Source organism: Schistocerca americana, chromosome 3 (assembly GCF_021461395.2).
Source record: "Schistocerca americana isolate TAMUIC-IGC-003095 chromosome 3, iqSchAmer2.1, whole genome shotgun sequence".
NCBI lineage: Eukaryota > Metazoa > Arthropoda > Insecta > Orthoptera > Acrididae > Schistocerca > Schistocerca americana.
This window is the reverse complement of record NC_060121.1, coordinates 795,159,775-795,178,715: the sequence shown is the minus strand read 5'-3', so window position 1 is coordinate 795,178,715 and position 18,941 is coordinate 795,159,775. Positions and strand designations below refer to the sequence as shown.

The window sequence follows — 18,941 nt, the reverse complement described above, 5'->3', positions numbered from 1 at the left end:
ATAAGCTAAACTGTAACATTCATATCCACCCATATGATTTCTGTTGACACCATATTGAAAGCTGCACTACTTCGTAGAGTTTGTGGCATCCTGTGTGAACGATAAATCACGATGCCACTACAACAAGTCACAAGCTGTGGCGCCACTTCTGATGTGTGTCTGAACACGGCTGTAGCCTGTGTAAAACTAAATTTAAAACACAGAGGAGGATCTTTGGAATGAAATGCCAATCGCAAAAAGACTATCTTACGTGATGTAGATCTTTGCTTGGAACTGGAACTCGTGGCCACGCTTCAGTGTAATTGTTTATGTTTACATCTTGTTCAGTTGTTACTCAGTAGGATGTAGAGCGGGATACTTATTCAGTTTCATGGATTATATGCTTTACCATGGGATTTGAGCAGCATTTCACACTGATAAAACAAGGGGCAGAGGCCAAACTTTATAGAGGCTCATATCTAGGAAAGCCTACAATAGTGAAGGAACGATTCAAAAAGAGTTACCGCCACCCCGATCTGGATGATTACCTGACAAAGGAAAGAATAAAAGGCGAAGCTCGAGCTAATCTCCGGTGTAAGATGGCAGGTATACAGTTGTGCTTTAAGTTTTTTATATTAAAAAAGACGATTTGCATTCACCTCGTTAAAGCAGTTTCTTTAATTTCAGGTTTACGTACTCCTGCAATTTATTATGTGGATTTTGAAACCAGAAGAATATTCATGGAAGACCTCCATCAATGTGTGACTGCGAAAGATTTCATAACAAATCTACAAGAGAATGGTTCATCTGTCGAACATACTCGTACCGCGCTAGGAAAACGGTTGACTGATTTAGCACATGAGATTGGGAAAACTATAGGTATTATGCACGCCAATAACATAATACACGGCGACCTAACTACCTCGAATATTCTTTTAAATAACGAAGAGACTACTGTGAACAGTTTGGTTTTAATAGACTTTGGTCTTAGTTACATAGAGTCAAATGCAGAGGATAAAGGTGTTGACTTATACGTGCTTGAAAGAGCAATAATCAGCACGCATCAAAACGCAGATTTATTTTTTCAAGAAGTAGTGAATGCATATAAAAAGCAGAACAAGAAGCAATCTGCTGACGTTTTGAAGAAACTCGAAGATGTGCGAGCAAGAGGACGAAAACGGACAATGGTTGGATAAATTCTGATTGATGGTTACAGCAAATTACAGAACCTAAGAACAAGTAATGAGACTATGGTGGCCCTGTGTTGCGTTCCCAGTACTATACTAAGAAATACAACTTGACATTGATGTAGGCCTGTATGGAAAACTGTGCTTCAAATATAAAGAACTGCAGTTGCAATTTGAAGTATTGTAATATTTATGTGACTTATTACATTCCTCTGATTGAGTACCTGTAGCAGTTCCATTCCATATTCATATTCCATATCTATTGCCTGGACAAGCACCGTGATTAATCACTCCAACTAATGAAGTGACTCAGTGATTAAGACACTGAACTCACATTTAGAAGTCATTTAGAATTGAAAACTAAAAGCTTCAGGCAATCCAGATTTAGGAATTTTGTGGCTTTCTGAAATATTTTCAGGCAGCTGCTGTGATATTTATATTGAAAAAGGCATATCCAATTTCCTTTCTCATCAGTGTTCAGTCTAAGGTTGTGCACCATCTTTATTGACCTTTGCTGATACTTTCAATTGTAACCATTGAGCATTTCCACCTCCCCCCCCCCCCCCCCCCCCACACACAGTAGCTTTAAATTTGTTGCTATATAGTGCCTAAATTGCATTTAGGGCTGAATTTAAATGTATTATAACTTGTCATGGACCCATTCTCATTGTTGATTATCTACTGATGATATCTTAATGGTCTTCTCCTGTGCTGCTAAGTACTTCAACTTTATTTTATCTTATCATCACTCGTGTAAATGCAAACTATCTCACAAAAGCATACTTACAAAGTTTCACATTTCCAGCGTTAAGTATTCCAGGCTGCAATGTATTGTTCCTGTAGGGAGTGCAGAGACACAGGTACAGCATTTACAGAGGCTTTTCAACAGTCATTCTTCCCATGCTTCATATTCAGTTGAAATGGGAAAAAACATTAACATGTGGTACATTACTAAGACCCTCTTTTGAGCAGCTTACAGTTGTTTGCATGGTGTATATATGTAGGTATAGGTGTAAACTGCCACTACCTTGCTTGGGCCTTGTGAGCTGTTCTTAATCATGTTGTCTCATCATCCTCACTCGCCTGTTACTTCCATATTTTCTTTTCTGCAACTAACAATTCTGAGGCTACGACTTACAGCTGTCAAGCCACACTGACAAGAGAGAGAATAAGTGTGAAAGTGCTGCAAATGTGTGTGCTGATTATGTATTAGCGTTCAAAAGCTTAAAGTACAATATTCAACACTGTTTGCCTATCTTACACCTAACACTTCTTGTGTGTTATATATGGTCATTGACTCCTCACTCCATAGATTATCAAATGAATTTAATATACCAATAGCACATGTTTACAGGAAAATAAATTTGATGCTGAAATAATAATTTTGACAAACATAAAAAAATTGTATACAATTTTGTTGTCATACCATCCACTACTGAATGATATAGTTTGTTGGCTGATTTTATTGACATTATAATTATTGACCACCTCACAGACACCTTGCATAGCCCGTGAAATAGGGAGGTGAAATAATATGCAATTAAAATGATGTTGCAGATGAGCAAACATTGATGTCATCTTCCAGCCAATGCAGATGTAGGTTTGCATCCGAGAAGTTCTGGCTGTCACTGAAATAAAAAAGGTGTTTATATTTTATTTCCTTATTTTTTTATGGTGTCAGTTTGCGGGACTAGTGCAGCAGCAGATACAACCCGTCGGCTTTGGACAATGACGTCACAAGTGGCCAATCGAGAAGCGATTCTTCTTAGTGTTGTAGCTCCCTTCAGTGGCTGATAAGTGTTTTTTGGCTTTTTTAAAAAAAAAAATCTCACGAGATAGAATAAACAGATCCACTTTATTAAGCAATCAGTAAAAAAACGAAATTGAAACATAACAGCAAAAGCGAAAATGGTAAACTGCTCTCTGGCGGCTTGTGACGTCCTTGTCCAAAGCCGACGGGTTGTATCCCCTGCTGCACTAGACCCCAGTTTGCCTATCTCTTTAGCTGGCAGTTCTGTTTCTCCTCATTTTGTAACTATATTGTTCCTGCCATACTTAACATGTAGGTGGCAAAAAAAGTATGTAATGTGTATTTCTGAAGAAAAAAAAATAAAAAAAAAAATTATTGCCTGTGAACTCCTAAGGACAAGTTTAATCTAATACTGAAAATCATTTTGTTCGAGATATCCTCGGAAACATTCATCTACAAAGCTGGAAAAATGTGCAGTTTAAAACTCTCATGGCACAAAAATGGTGTATAAAAGCTAAATCAGACAAGTGCTTGGCATTTTTGTTGAGAATATTGTGAGACTGCACTTTTAAAGATAAACCAATGTTACAGGAAGGAACAGTATAACTGATCTGAAGCAAAGCAAAGTCAGTAAATGTTTTGCTTTTAGGGCAAGTAATACAAGAAAATATTGAAGAAGTGGAGGAAAAAAGTAAAATGAGGAGAGGATAAAGCCACTCGGGATCGAAAATAACAGAGGCACATACAATGTGAAGGAAGCAGCATTAATTTCTTCTTATTTCGGTACCACTAAAACTATTAATCAGGACTGATGTGTTGTTTCCTACATTATTTTCACCACCACCTCATTTTTTTTTCTTTTTTTCCCTTTGCACTGAAATTAGCTGTCACAAACTGGAATTAATGGTGTTTTAATTATTTTATTATTAATTTCATCTGTGCTGCAGCTGATTCTGATGGCCATAATGGAGGTAAAGCAGTCTGTGTTCATAACATTCTGTAAGCTATACATGCCTCTTGGTGGTGCTAAATGGCAAGTACCTTGGGGAGCTTGGTCTTTAGTGACTTAAGGTTTGCCAACCCTTGAGGGGCTGGTCAATGCTAGCAGTCATCTTTAACCCTAATCTCTGATAATGGAACATTGTGTACATCAAGGGCCAGGTGCGTTGGCATAGCCAACTAGGTGCTGAGAATGGCACAAACCTACACGAAAAATTAAAAAGAGTATAACTGAAGGTGGTTACAGAATGGTTGGCTAGTAAGCCAACATACACTAGTCATACTACCTTTGTGAAATACAGTGACTGCCTTTTAAAACATTTTATTATATATTTCAGCCTCAGGTCATACAAGACGTATCATTAACAGTTCTGAGTTATTACAAAGTCATTGTCATATGATATACTAAAAAGAATAAAAGCTTTCTTTTCAAATATCATCTTATAATTTGATAGTAAGTCAAAACAAATAATACCACTTGTGTGACCTGAGGCTGAAATATTTTGTAAAAAAGAGGCAAAATTATTATTGGCCAATCACTGGAGCATCTTCCCATACTTCAGTGTGTGTTAGACTTGACCAGATAGCACTTTCTGGGTTGACATTTATTTATCTATCTTCTCTGAATACAATGGTTTCCAGTTTCTCAAATAAAAACACTACAGATAAGATGAGTGTCTGTGTAGGAGCAACAACATCCACTCGACTAGGAGTCCTTTTGATATTCCACCAAGAGCTTCAGCTCGGAAAATAGTCTCTGGCTATAACAGAGCACAAAGTGTTTCAGAATTTTTGTTGTTGTTAGATGAGGGGTCATTTTAAAAAGTATGTGTGTGTTATAGTCTCCAGTGTGTTATAGGCATAAAATTATAAAATTGTCCTCAAAGTGGATCACTTGTAGTAGAAAGAGCTACCAATTTTCAAGCTAGGCAAATACAAAATGCTAAAATAATTGCCGAGTATCTCATAGCTACAATGTTTCACCAAACTCATAGCTGCAGTTAAAGTGAAAGTCATTGTACCGTGCAGAGAACTAATGCACATTGTCATCAAATAATATAAGATTCATATGGAATGAAAATAGTAATGAAGGTGTGGAACACACATAAGAGGATCAGCAGTGAGCTTGAGAATATCGTTGCATTCAATTCACCATCTTTGCCACACCACTTAATGGTTGGTTTCATACACCTTGGTTAGGCTTTATATTCCCATTCCCTTGTGCCGTTCCAAGTGTCAGCATAATGAACACATTACCAGTGCAGGCAGTGACAGGCTGCGTGTAGTAAGTGTGGCCAAGCTGCAGATGAGATAAGAAAGTTCTGCACTGTGCCAAGCAAGTGTGTAAACTTGGGGGTGGTTTAAGGCCCAAGGGATAAAACCTACTGCTTGGGGCACAAGGCTGAGAGGGCTGCAACGACTGTAAGATTTCTATACAAGGCAAAGCACAATTAGTAGCAGCCACTTGGGGCACCAAGCTGAGAAGGGTGCAAGCATCCCAGTGGGAGATTTGTATGTGGAGTGTATCAATATTAGTAGTGAAAACGCATATGAAAGTGTACAAGGAAAAAGGGAGCACCAAATCATAAGCTGCTTGTGGGGAAAAAATGTTAATGATTCGATGCTGGCTTTCATTGAAAGCTGAGAAGGGTGCAAGCATTCCAGTGGGAGATTTGTATGCGGAGTGTATCAATATTAGTAGTGAAAATGCATATGAAAGTGTATAAGGAAGAAGGGAGCACCAAATCATAAGCTGCTTGTGGGGAAAAATTTTAATGGATCAATGCTGGCTTTCATTGAAAGTGAATTTTAGACTGCAAAGCAATTTTAAAAAATGAAAATATTGTTGCTACAAAGGAATTTCGTATTTTGAGCTGAGGAATTTTATAAGGCATATATATAATACCTTTGTGTGCAGAAAAAAAATTGAAGAGTAAATTCCTTAACACAAGCCCCATCGACAAAAGCTGCTATGAATGCATCTGTATGCAAATTTTCATGCAAAGATGTGCCTCTAATCATCCCAGCACCATCAAAGAACCCAAGGGTAAAGTCTGCTCAAGGGAACCCAAAGTCTGTCTACCATCTTCCTAATCATTACAGTGTACTCAACTTAACAGGAAGATATTAGGGAGATGAATAACAAAAACTGTTGCTGGGAAAATAGGTCTCGCACTGCGGTTAAACTAAGGTATATTCAGGGTATATAGGAAGGAGCAGAAGCAACTAGCACAAAGTAAGCCTTTGTGTTTGATATTAAAAACAGTCATAGGCTACACAATGTTGTTTAATAACTCAAGAATGACGCATTTCGCCTGAGTAGGACATCATCAGGTTGTCTCCAGATAACCTGAGGTGAGAACCAGAAGTATTTTGTAAATAAAGCTTATAAATACATTCTTTTGAACCTAAATTTATTTTTAGAAGGAAGAGCATTTCTTCAGCTATTTTTCTGCGTACTTGTCCCATTGTTCAAACAGTTGTCATAGAGGGAAAACAACTTTCTGTACCTTTTTGATAGAAAGTTGTCAGTGAAAACAGCTACTGGTGAACACCGTTTTTTGTGTAATCATCACTGTCGAAGCACCTTCCTCCAAAATCATGCTTCTAGTTCAATAACAAGTGGCAGCCAGAAGATGCAACTTCAAGGATGTACGGTGGGTGATCGAACTACTTCAAACCGAAATGTAGAATAAGGTTTTGCATGACACCAGCAGAATGGGGGTGTGCATTGTCGTATTTTTTTCACTAAACTACATTCCGGAACATTAACTGCCCAAGATCAATGAACATGGCGTCAACTTGAGCACCATTTTTGACAGCGCTATGGTACTGATGGAGGAACTGAGTGAGTTGAGTTTCACAAGATCTCTGTTTGTGGAATTCTTTTTGATTTTTTGTAGAGAAGATTTTTGTTCTCCAAGAATGTCATAACACATGACCATTAGCATGTTCCATAATTCTACAATATATTGACATAATTGGTTATGCCTATAATTATATGCATGTGTCTGACAGTGATATATGCTTTTTTCACAATTTTAGGTATCGTGTTTGCTCCACCAACATACAATAAACCACTGCTAGAAAGGGTTTAAGTTCTTTCATGTAATCTATTTAGAATCTTATAAGTATCTCATCTGGTCCAGATGCCTTTTTTACTGTTAAGTGACTGCAGATGCTTTCTTCTTTTGTAATCATTTATCTCTATATCTTCTTTTTCTGTGTTTGTGCAATAACAAAGGAGGAACTGTATTAGGATCTTCTGTGGTAGAACAGTTTTGGGCTGAATTCAGTATTTCTGCCCTCCTACTGTCACCTTTTGTTTTGGTACCAGTATAATCACTGAGCAGCTGAATAGATGATTTTGATCTACTTACAGATTTTACACAAGACCGAAACTTGTTATGGGTTATTCAGATAAGTTATCAAAATTTTACTTTCAGATTCATTGAATACTTCTTCATTGTTACCATGTGCTCATTTTCACTTCATTTAGTCCGTGTTTGTCAGTTAGATTTTGACTTCACTAAAATCTGTGATGAAGCTCTATCTGCTTCAATAGCAACTATCTAACATTCCTATTAAACCATTATAGCTCTGTTCCAGACCTTAAAATCCCATGGAACATACTTGTCTATGGCATATTGAATTATGCTTTTGAATTTTATGCAACTGTGCTCCACATATTTGTCCTCAGAACTGAATATTGATGTTGACTACTCTGATACTGGAAAGTCTAGGTCAGAATATCAACAATATTATGAAAGAGATACATTGCTACTCACCACAAAGATGACATGTTGAGTTGCATATATGTAAATTAACAAAACTTCGAAATGCATTTGCAAAAAGTGATTAATGGAGTTTTGGATAAGAATGATACTGATCCAGATTATGAGATGGAAAGTGATGATGGCACAAACTTAGAACAGGAAGTGGATGATGATGATCATCATTATCATCATCATGGTGATGATGATGATGGTGTGGAGGACAGAGAAACAATTGAAGATGATATAAGTACAGAACAATTATATCAGCATATTCCTACTTTTAGGGTAGCAGAAACTGCTTCAAATGGAGAAAAGCACAACCACCAACTACTGTCTGAACAAGACAACATAACATTGTTCCATAAAATTTTGCATTAAGTGCTGGATGTCTGAACTTGTTGCCATGATATTTCAGCACAGAGTATTCTGGCCATCATTGGGTGAATACCTGCACATGGCCAGAAGTCTCTGCACCAAAACATTATGGCAGCAAGTTGCAGACATCCAGCAGTTGGGCCAAAATTTCGTGGAACAATCTTTTTGGCAGTGAAGTTTTAAATTTCACAATGTTACACTGTGTTGCAGATTCCCTGTTTGCATTGCAGGACTAATATCCTGGGTACAGATCCAGAGGTTCAACACATATAGGATCTACCTTTTGCTCAAGATATTTTAGATGAGATTTTACAATACTCTTGAAAGAACCTATCTTTCACACATGATACTGGTGTTCTTGAACTGAAAGCTTTTATAGGCTTACTTATGTTCCCAGTAATCTTCAGATTCCCCCACAAATTGATAGATAATCTTTTCTCAGTGGATGGAACTGGACATGACAGTTTTTGCAGTGCTATGACTAACAAAAAGTTTTTGTTTATATTGGCAGTTTCTCAGTTTGACAGCCAAGATGACACAAAAGAAAGGAAAAGAGAAGAAGCAACTGTCGTAATGTCAAACATGTTTTATCAGCTTTATTGAGAACTGACGCCAGTGTTATTCTTCAGGATGCACTGAGTTTGTTGTTGAAATGCTTATGCCTTTCTGTAGTTGCTGCGGATTTCAGACGTACATGCCAAGAAAATTTGTGAGGTATCAATTAAAGATTACGTACTTGACAGGTACTAGAACCCTGCACATTTATATTGCCTATGTTTCTTCAGGGAAAGACAGTGCGAACAAAATCTCTCCCAACAGTAACAGAGATTGAGTATCCCTGTACAATATGTTCTATGTTCTGAAGCTTTCCAGGCCAGTCCACAAGTTATGCCAAAATATCACTGCAGGTAATTGGTTCAGCTCCCTGAACTTGTCAACAAGCTTCAGAGAATAGATCTCACATATGCAGGTATTATTAGGAAAATAAAAGAGAGGTGCTGCCACTGTTTCAACCAAGAAAGATACATGCAGAAAAGTCTTATATTTATGGCTTCACAGGAAACATAACATTACTTTCTTGCATACAAAAGTAGTGATTTTGCATCTTCCATGCACCACTACACGACAGATGGTCCAAATACTTGTGAGTCAGGGATAATTTCTTTTTGTAATTCAACAAATGGTGGTGTTATCAGGTTAGATCTGAAGAGTGCAAGCTACACTTCCAGCAAAACAACTCCTAAATGGCTAAACACCATTTTTTTTACCATTGTTGATGTCAAACACAATGTAAGCACTTTCATTCTTTGTAAAGCCTACTTTCATGTTCAGAAGATGACAGGGCTCTATTTTATGAGAACGCTTGCAAAGTTGGTGGTGTATGCACAAAGGCATCTACACCTACATCAACAAGCCACTGTACGGTACGTGGTGGAGGGTACCATGTACCACTACTAGTCATTTCCTTTCCTGTTCCACTCGCAAACAGAATGAGGGAAAAACAACTGTGTTGTGACTCGCCAATCTTTCAAAGTGCCACCGCGCAGTTACGCACGTCCTCTACATGCGGTGCTGTCTGCCAGCCATGCAGCAGCAGCGCCACCTAAGTGGCCAGGCAGCCAGCGGCTGCTAGACTTAGACTCAGTTATTATTGGACTGTTAAAGTGTTCACACGTCTTACTCTGTTTACTTGATCTGTGACTCTCATGTATTGCGTCTTCCTTGAAACATATTTGTTCAACTTGAAGTTATTACAATTGGCGACGAAGTAGTGATTTTTCTTTTCCATCGTTGACCCACGTTTCCATGGCTACTTTGGAGCAACTATTGGAAGGTCTCATAGAACAGCAAACACTTCTCACAAATGCGATTCGTGATTTCGTCGCGGCATCAAATGCGGGGCGTCTCTCGTTGTTGTCTCTACCTACTTTTCCTCCTTATGACGAGACGGCGGAAGACTGGTCTGACTACGAAAACGTCTTCAACAGCACTTCTTGGCATTTCATGTCGCGGACGAACAAACATGTAAGTCTCTGTATCGGTTGTTGTCACAATTGGCTCCCTTGAAAGATCCTGCGTCTTTGTCCTTTGCTGAAATGTGCTCACTTCTGTCCGTCTATTTTCAAAAGCAAACGCGTGTGGTAGCCTTTCGTGTTGCCTTTTATCGTTGTCAAAAACAACCGAATCAATCCTATCGCGCTTGGGTTGCTGAACTTCACGGCCTCAGTAGAAAGTGTCAATTTGTTACTGATGTTCAGAAAGAATCCTACGCTGATTCCATGGTACTGGATGCTATTATCCGATCGGCGCCCGACAAAGAAGTTAGGCAACGTGCCCTTCAGTCGGCAAATCCGACTCTAGATGAAGTCCTATCCGTCGCTCAGTCTTTTGAAATTTCTCGCGCCGCTGGGGCAACGTCGGGGAAATACAACCTCTGTGCGATGTTGACGAAGCGTGTGGCGGGTCCCCGCTGGCCAACATGGCCGCAGTACGCTCCCAAGCGCAGCCTAGGCCTAACCGTAAACAAACCTCTAAGAAACTGCAGCAAAACCCACGGCAACTTCCTTCATGTCCGCGGTGTTTTACGAAACATTCACGAGAAGATTGTCCACAACAATGGGCCGTGTGTCACAAATGCAAAAAAAAAGGGTCATGTGTCATCCATTTGCAAATCCGACCGCATGCATGATGTTCATGAACATGACGCTGATTCTGATTCTGTGTTGTCTGTCAACTGTACTTCTTCCCTTTCAGGGAAGTTATTCCTCACTGTCCAAATACTTGGTCGAGATGTTCGCATGCAGGTGGATACTGGTTCTGTTGCCACTATCATCAATTCTCAGATGTATCTTCAGTTGGTTTCTCCAATCCTGTCACCTGTCACTAGGCAATTACGGACTTACAATAAACAGAAGATTTCTCTCTTGGGACAATTTGATGCTGAGGTATCTTACAAATCTGTTGTTCGCACTGTTCCCATATTTGTGGTCTACCATAGTAATGCGGAGAATCTTTTTGGTTTCGATGCCTTTCGCATTTTTGGGTTCTCCATAGATGACTCTGTCAATATCGTCTCTGATGCTATTCCTTATTCCTTGTCGACGACATTTTCGTCCCTTTTTCTCCTGAGTTATGCCATGCAAACGACTTTGAAGGTCATATCACACTCAAACCCACTGCTGGGCCTAAGTTTTTTCCGGCTTGGCCCATTCCTGTGGCCCTTCGTGATCAGGTCAAACGGGAGCTGGATCATCTCACTGCTTCAGGAGTCTTGCTTCCTGTCACTTCCAGTGAGTGGTCCTCTCCTGTCATTGTCGTTGCTAAGCCAAATGGTGATATTCGTCTCTGTGGCTATTTCAAAGCCACTGTAAATGCTCAATGCCTTATCGACACTTACCCTATGCCTCGACCTGAAGAATTGTTCACTAAATTTGCTGGAGGCCAGTATTTTTGTAAACTTGTCCTGTCAGACGCTTATCATAAACTTCCTCTCGACACTGCTTCCTGGCAGTTTCTGGTCCTTAACACGCCTTTTGGCCTCTATCAATACCAACGATTGGCATTCGGGATTGCCAGCACCCATGCTCTCTTTCAGCGATTCTTGGAACAATTATTGCTCACTGTCTCTGGGTGTATAAAGTACCAGGATGACATTGTTGTCACTGGCTCCACCACTGACGAACATCTTCAAAATCTCTGCACACTTTTTCATGTCTTACAGACTGCCAGTCTTAAGTGTAATCTTCAGAAATCAAAATTTTTTCAGGCATCTATCACGTACTTGGGGTTTCAACTCTCTTGGGATGGTATTCGTCCGCTTCAGCAAACTGTCGCTGCGATCAATGCCCTTCCTCGCCCTACATCTGTTAAGGAACTGCAGGCTTTCTTGGGGAAAATAGCATACTACCACAAGTTTTTACCGTCTGCTGCATCGCCTGTTGCATAAAAATGTGCCTTTTCACTGGTCCGCGTCATGCGATGCGGCTTTCCAGAAATTGAAGACTATGCTCAAACAGGCCCCGTGCCTGGTTACTTATCGACCTGGCCAACATCTTGTTCTTGCCACGAACGCTTCTCAATATGGGGTCAGTGCAGTCCTTGCGCACCGTTTTTCTGACGGTTCTGAACAACCCATTGCTTATGCCTCCAAAACGCTCACGGATGCCCAACAAATGTATTCTCAAATGGAAAAAGCTTTGGCCATTATTTATGCTCTTCATAAGTTTGCTGTTTTTCTCTATGGATCCAAATTTCATCTTGTTACGGATCACAAACCACTTGTTTCCTTGTTTCATCCATCAACGTCACTTCCTGACAAGGCTGCACACCGCCTCCAGCGTTGGGCTCTTTACTTGTCTCGTTTCAATTATGAGATTCATTTCCGGCCAACTGCTCAACATGCGAATGCTGATGCACTGTCTTGCCTTCCCATGGGTCCTGATCTGGCATTTGATAGGAACGAACTTTAGTGTTTCCACCTGGATGTTGCCGAGCAGCGGGTTGTGGGCGGGTTCCCCATCACCGGGGAACGGCTGGCGGCTGCTACGGGTTCTGACCCTACCCTCTCCCAGGTTTTACGCTGTATTCAGAAGGGTTGGCCAGATTGTCCGTCCGCTAAGACTTCTGATCCGTTGCGGAACTACTACACTTTGCATTACCGCCTCACGGCTAGGGATGGTGTTATCCTCCTTTCCACCGTGGCCAATGCCTGTATGAAATCCAGACTGACATGGGTGTTGCAGTGCATCATTCGGACCAGCTTTGGCCTCATGTGCCGTCAACGCAATGCCGCTACACCACCTTCGGCTCTACCTGACGCTCGCGATACTGGAATCTCTCATTACTCAGAGTGCAGTCTTCTCACCATCATATCGGTGCCAGCACAAGAACTGACACCACCAGGAGACATGCCCATGCAGGAACCAGACGACCATCATCTGTCGGAGCAACTCTACTTGCCTCCTTCTCCTACGGACGCGGCCACGTCATGCATGTCTCCTGTTATAACAACCGGATTTGCCGCAACGGGCAGTTTGGTGCACGGGGCCCCAGCAGATTCGACCCCCACGTCTCCTGTCATCTCAACCCATTATCATCGGGGACACTTCCGTCCGTACGGGAAGCCTCCTCCTCGAGACTTTACGGCCAGTCAAACAATACCTATGGACATTAGCAATCTACAGGCCACCTCCATCAAGACCTGTGCAAAAGATTCAAAGGGGGGAAAAATGTTGTGACTCCCTTATCTTTCAAAGTGCCGCCGCGCAGTTACGTGCGTCCTCTACATGCGGCACTGTCTGCCAGCCATGCAGCAGCAGCGCTACGTAAGCGGCCAGCCAGCCAGCGGCTGCTAGACTTGGACTCAGTTATGATTTGACTGTTAAAGTGTACACACATCTTACTCTGTTTACTTGATCTGTGACTTTCATGTATTGTGTCTTCCTTGAAATATATTTGTTCAACTTGAAGTTATGATAAACTGTTTATGTGTCTCCATATGAGCTCTAATTTCTTGTATCTTATCTTCTTGGCCCTTGTGTGCAGTGTGTGTTGGAGGCAATATAATTGTTTTGCAGTCAGCTTCAAATGCCAGTTCTCTAAATTTTCTCTATAATGTTCCTCAAAAAGAATGTTGCCTTTTCTCCAGGGATTCTGATTTGTTTTCCCGAAGGTTCTCCGTAACACTTGCATATTGTTTGAACCTACCAGTAATAGATCTAGCAGCTCTCCTCTGAATTGCTTCGATGTCTTCCTTTAATCCGACCTGGTACAGATCCTGAACACTCGAGCAGTACTAAGAATAGGTCGCACTAGTGTTCTATACGCAGTATCCTTTACAGATGAACTACACTTCCCTAGAATTCTCCCAAGAAACTGAAGTTGACAATTGGCCTGTCCTACCACAATCCTCACATGCTCATTCCATTCTCTATCACTTTGAAACGTTATGCCCAGGTATTTAAATGATATGACTGTGTTGAGCAGGACACTACTAATGCTGTATCCAAAAATCCTTATTAACTTACATTTTTCTACATTTAAAGCTAGCTGCTATTCTTCACACCAGCTAGAAATTTTGTGTAAGTCATCTTGTATCATCCTATAGTCACTCACCTTCGACACCTTACCATAGACCACAGCTTCATCAGCAAACAACCACAGACTGCTGCCCACACTGTCTACCAAATCATTTATGTATATAGAGAATAACAGCAGCCCTATCACATTTCCCTGGGGCACTCCTGAAAACACCCTTGTCTCTGACAAACATTCACCATTGAGGACAATATACTGGGTTCTATAACTTAAGAAGTCTCCAAACCATTCACATATCTGTGAACATATTCCATATGATCACACCTTTAACAGTTGTGTCAAATTCTTTCCAGACATCTAGATATATGGAATCTGCCTGTTGCCCTTCATCCATAGTTTGCAGTATACCATATGAGAAAAGGGCAAGCTGCATCTCGCACAAGTGATGCTTTCTAATAACATGCTGATATGTGGACATAAGCATATCAGTCTCAAGAAAATTTGTTATATTCACGTTAGAGACCTGAACATCCTGTGTTTTTTGAGAGTAGTAAAATGTGGTACTTTTGTGACCATTAACCAAAGAAAAGAACAAAGTACCCATGCCAAAACCAATCTGCTTAGAGTGCACAAAACAAATTTATGGAATGTGTTTTGCTAATAAATGACAAACATAATACATGTGTATTTCATAAATTTGTAATATGCATCACACATTATTGTATTTTGGAATCGTTGTTCCATTCAGCATTCAAGTACTTAAGGAAGAAACAATGGTATATTATGTAACAAGGAAAATTGCTGCCTCTAATGAACTTTTGAAAATTAACATCAATATGTGAATTTACCCTTGAATTTTTTCAACAATCTGGTTTCTATTTCTCATTCTTGGTTGTTTATGAATGAATTGCAAAGCATATGATAAGTAATTAAAAGTCTTATTTCTAGATTTTTCAGAAATGCAGTCAAGTCAAATTCTGCTGAACTTGTGTATTCTCTGTATTTTTTCTTAGTTATTAACATTTTACTCTGTGTGTATTCTTTTGGTATCATATGTTTGAAAATATAAGATGTAAATATCGAGTTCAGTAAACAACATAAAAGGTAAGACAATATTGTATAATTCAACAGTAAACTTATAGAGTCTGACAGATACCATGATACCGATTAAAGATTAAGAATCACTCTCCAGCCCAAATTCTGTCTCACCTTTGCTCATTATTTATACAGGGGTTAAAACCGATCAACACACCTTTTCCCCCATGTTAAATATGTTTTTAAAGTAATCTTTCTCAATGGGGTATAACAACATTTGTTGACAGATTTTATTTTCTCTCTCTGTACTTCTCCATTTATGGGAATGTTGCTGTTATGGCTAGGTGAGATCTACCTCTTCATCTACATTTACATCTATACTGTGCAAACCATCATGAGGTTCATGGCAGAGGGTACGTCCCATTGTATCCTGTTACATTCATGTATGAAGTGTGGAAAGAGTGATTGTTTGAATGCCTCTGTGTGTGCAGTAATTATCCTAATCTTATCCTCACAATCCCTATGTGACCTATACATAGGGGGTTGTAGTATATTCCTAGAGTAATCATTTAGAGCCGGTTCTTGAAACTTCGTTAACAGACTTCGTTGGGATAGTTTATGCCTACCTTCAAGAGTCTTCCAGTTCAGTTCCTTCAGTGTCACTGTGACATTCTCCCATGGGTTAAACAAACCTGTGACCACTCATGCTGCCCTTCTCTGTATACATTCAATATTCCCTGCTAGTCCTTTGTGGTACGGATCCCACATACTTGAGCGATATTCTAGAACTGGTCACACGAGCGATTTGTTAGCAATCTCCTTTGCAGATTGATTGCACTTCCCCAGTATTTCATCAATAAACCAAAGTCTGCCAGCCACTTTACCCATGACTGAACCTATGTGATTATTCCATTTCATATCCAAACAAAATGTTACACCCAGGTATTTGTATGAGTTGGTCAATTCCAACAGTGACTCACTGATGTTGTAGTCACAGGATAGTATGGTTTTTTTTTTTTTTTTTTTGTTTTTTTGGGAAAGTTCAAAGTTTTCCATTTTTGGACATTTAGTTCAAGTTGCCAATCTCTCAATCTCTGCACCACGTTGAAATCTTATCAAGATATGACTGAATATTTATGCAGCTTCTTTCAGATAGTACTTCATTATAGATAACTGAATCATCTGGAAAAAGCCTGATTTTACTATCAATATTGTATAGTTATGTCTACATCTGACGAGGACTCTCCATCCAAGATAACATGCTGTGTCCTCCCTGCCAAAAAGTCCTCAATCCAGTCACAAATTTCACTTGATACCCCATATGGTCATACAAGTGACAATAATCACAGGTTTGGTACTGAGTCAAATGCTTTTCTGAAATCAAGAAATCCTGCATCCAGTCACAAATTTCACTTGATACCCCATATGGTCATACAAGTGACAATAATCACAGGTTTGGTACTGAGTCAAATGCTTTTCTGAAATCAAGAAATCCTGCATCTAGACAGTTGCCTTCATCCAAAGCTTTCAGTATGTCGTGTGAGAAAAGTGCGAGTTGGGTTTCACTTGATCAACGTTATTGAAATCCATGCTGGTTGGCACTGAGAAGGTCATTCTGTTCAAGACATCTCATTATGTTTGAGCTCAGAATATGTTCTAAGATTCGACAACAAATTGATGTCAAGGATATTGGATGCTAGTTTTGTAGGTCACTTCTACTGCCCTTCCTATAGACAGATGTGACCTCTGTCTTTTTCCAGGAATTGGGCACAGTCTTTTGTTTGAGGGATCTACGACAGATTATAGTTAGAAGAGGGACTAACTCAATCACAAATTCAGTATAGGATCTGACAGGGATTCCATCGGGGCTTGGAGCTCTGTTCAATTTTAATAATTTCAAGTTTCCTCGCCATCACTGACACTAATTCTTATTTCATTCATTTTTCAGTGGTACTAGGATTAAATGGGGCATTTCTCCTGGGTTTTCCTTTGTAAATGAACATTTGAAAACAGTTAAGCATTTCATCTTTTGCTTTGCTACCCTCAATTTCAGTTCCTGTCTCATTCGCTAGGAACTGGACACTTACTTTGGTGCCACTAACAGCCTCTACATATAACCAGAATTTCTTTGGGTTCTACAAAAGTGCTACTACAGTAATCACTGACAACAGCATGCATCACTCTCTTGCATCTCTCTATCTATAGCCCTATGCTTTGTTTTATACCTATTATACAGTAATCTCTGCTTCCTTAAGGTTTCTTTACAGTGACTGTATACCATGGAAGGCCCCTCCCATTGTGAACTGTTCTACTATGTGCATATCTGTCCAGTGTATGGTGAGCTATTCTTTTAAACCTGAGCCAGAGTTCCTCTACATACTCCTGCCCTTTGCTGAAAATTTCAAGTTCCTCATTGAGAAATGACACTACTGATTTATTATCTAGTTTACCGAACATGTATATCTTTCTGCTCGTTTTACTTGTTCCTTGTACAGTCACATTCATTTCAGTTTTGGAGGAGAGTTTAATGAAAGCTGCATCTTCACACAGCAACTGAAAGCACGTCATTAGTTGGAGTTACATCTGGTGGCTCTTGTATTTCATGCAGCAATTAGTAAGGTAATGATGCGTGTAGGTAACTTAAAACACCTTTCTAGGATTTTTGTTTAGTTTTCTTTGATATTTACAGTTCTTCAAGATACTCTCTGCTCCAAACAGAGTACTTCCCTGTGAATTTCACTGAAACCTAAGATTAACAATTTTGTAACAGGCTAGCTGCATTGTCCACAAACACCAAGATTATTAAGAGCTTGTTCAGCTTGTTGTATAAAGTACACCTTGAGGAAATGAATCTTGATTTGAGATTGTCTGTTAACAATGATAAAAATAAATGTCTTTCTTATGGGAGATAGTTCTTGTTTGTGTTGTTGTTGTTGTTATTGTCATCATCAGTCTGACATCTGATTTGCTGCAGCTCTCCACTCTATTTTGTGTAACTTTTCTAGTCTGCGCAGCTACTGCACCCTACCTCCATTTCAACTTGCTTCCTATTTTCAAGTTTCAGTCTCCCTCTACAATTTTTATCTCCCTCCTCCTTCCACACTACCTTCAGCAACTAACAAACTATTCCTTGGTACCTCAGGATGTGTCCTATCAACTTACTTTTAGTTAAGTTGTGCCATAAAGCACTTTTCAGTTCAGTCCCTCTTCATTAGTCATTAGATTTACTCATAATATCTTCAACACTCTTCTGTAACAAAACATCTCAAAAGATTGTAAAAGTTTGTTGTCTATCCTGTTTGTCGCCCAAATTCACTTCAATATAAGCCACACTCATAACAAGTCCAATCCATATTGACCCACTATGTTTCCTTCTCTCCCTTTTCCTACTCTCAAATTCCAGTCACCCATGACTATTAAATTTTCGTCTCCCTTCACTACCTGAATAATTTCTTTTATCTCATCATACATTTCATCAATTTCTTCATCATCTGCAGAGCTATTTGGCATATAAACTTTTACTATTGTAGTAGGCAGAAGTCAGCATTTTAATAAATTACTGGGTACAGACAAACTGCTATGTACACAGTGTCTTTCTATTACAAATTGGTAAAAATATAGGATGATCACATTTTAATAATTAACATAAAAGACAAAAACAATAAAAGATACAATAGGCAGTGAAGCAAGTTCATTTAATTAAAAGCTGCGTAACTACAAACTGACAAAATAGAGAGTGAAGTTTTAATGAGGACAGGGATTCCTTAATGTCACTAGGAGTTTTCAAGAACTGGATGTCTTCCC

The 18,941-nt window shown here is 39.5% G+C and overlaps 1 protein-coding gene across 1 annotated transcript; it reads left to right on the top strand.

Annotated features, from left to right (window-relative positions):
* The first annotated feature begins 238 nt into the window (after positions 1-238).
* Positions 239-1,344, top strand: LOC124605715 (EKC/KEOPS complex subunit TP53RK). The gene is made up of 2 exons (XM_047137588.1): positions 239-585; positions 667-1,344. The coding sequence occupies exons 1-2, from the start codon at positions 390-392 to the stop codon at positions 1,173-1,175; spliced, it is 705 nt and encodes a 234-aa protein (XP_046993544.1). The 5' UTR covers positions 239-389; the 3' UTR covers positions 1,176-1,344.
* The last annotated feature ends 17,597 nt before the right edge of the window (positions 1,345-18,941 follow it).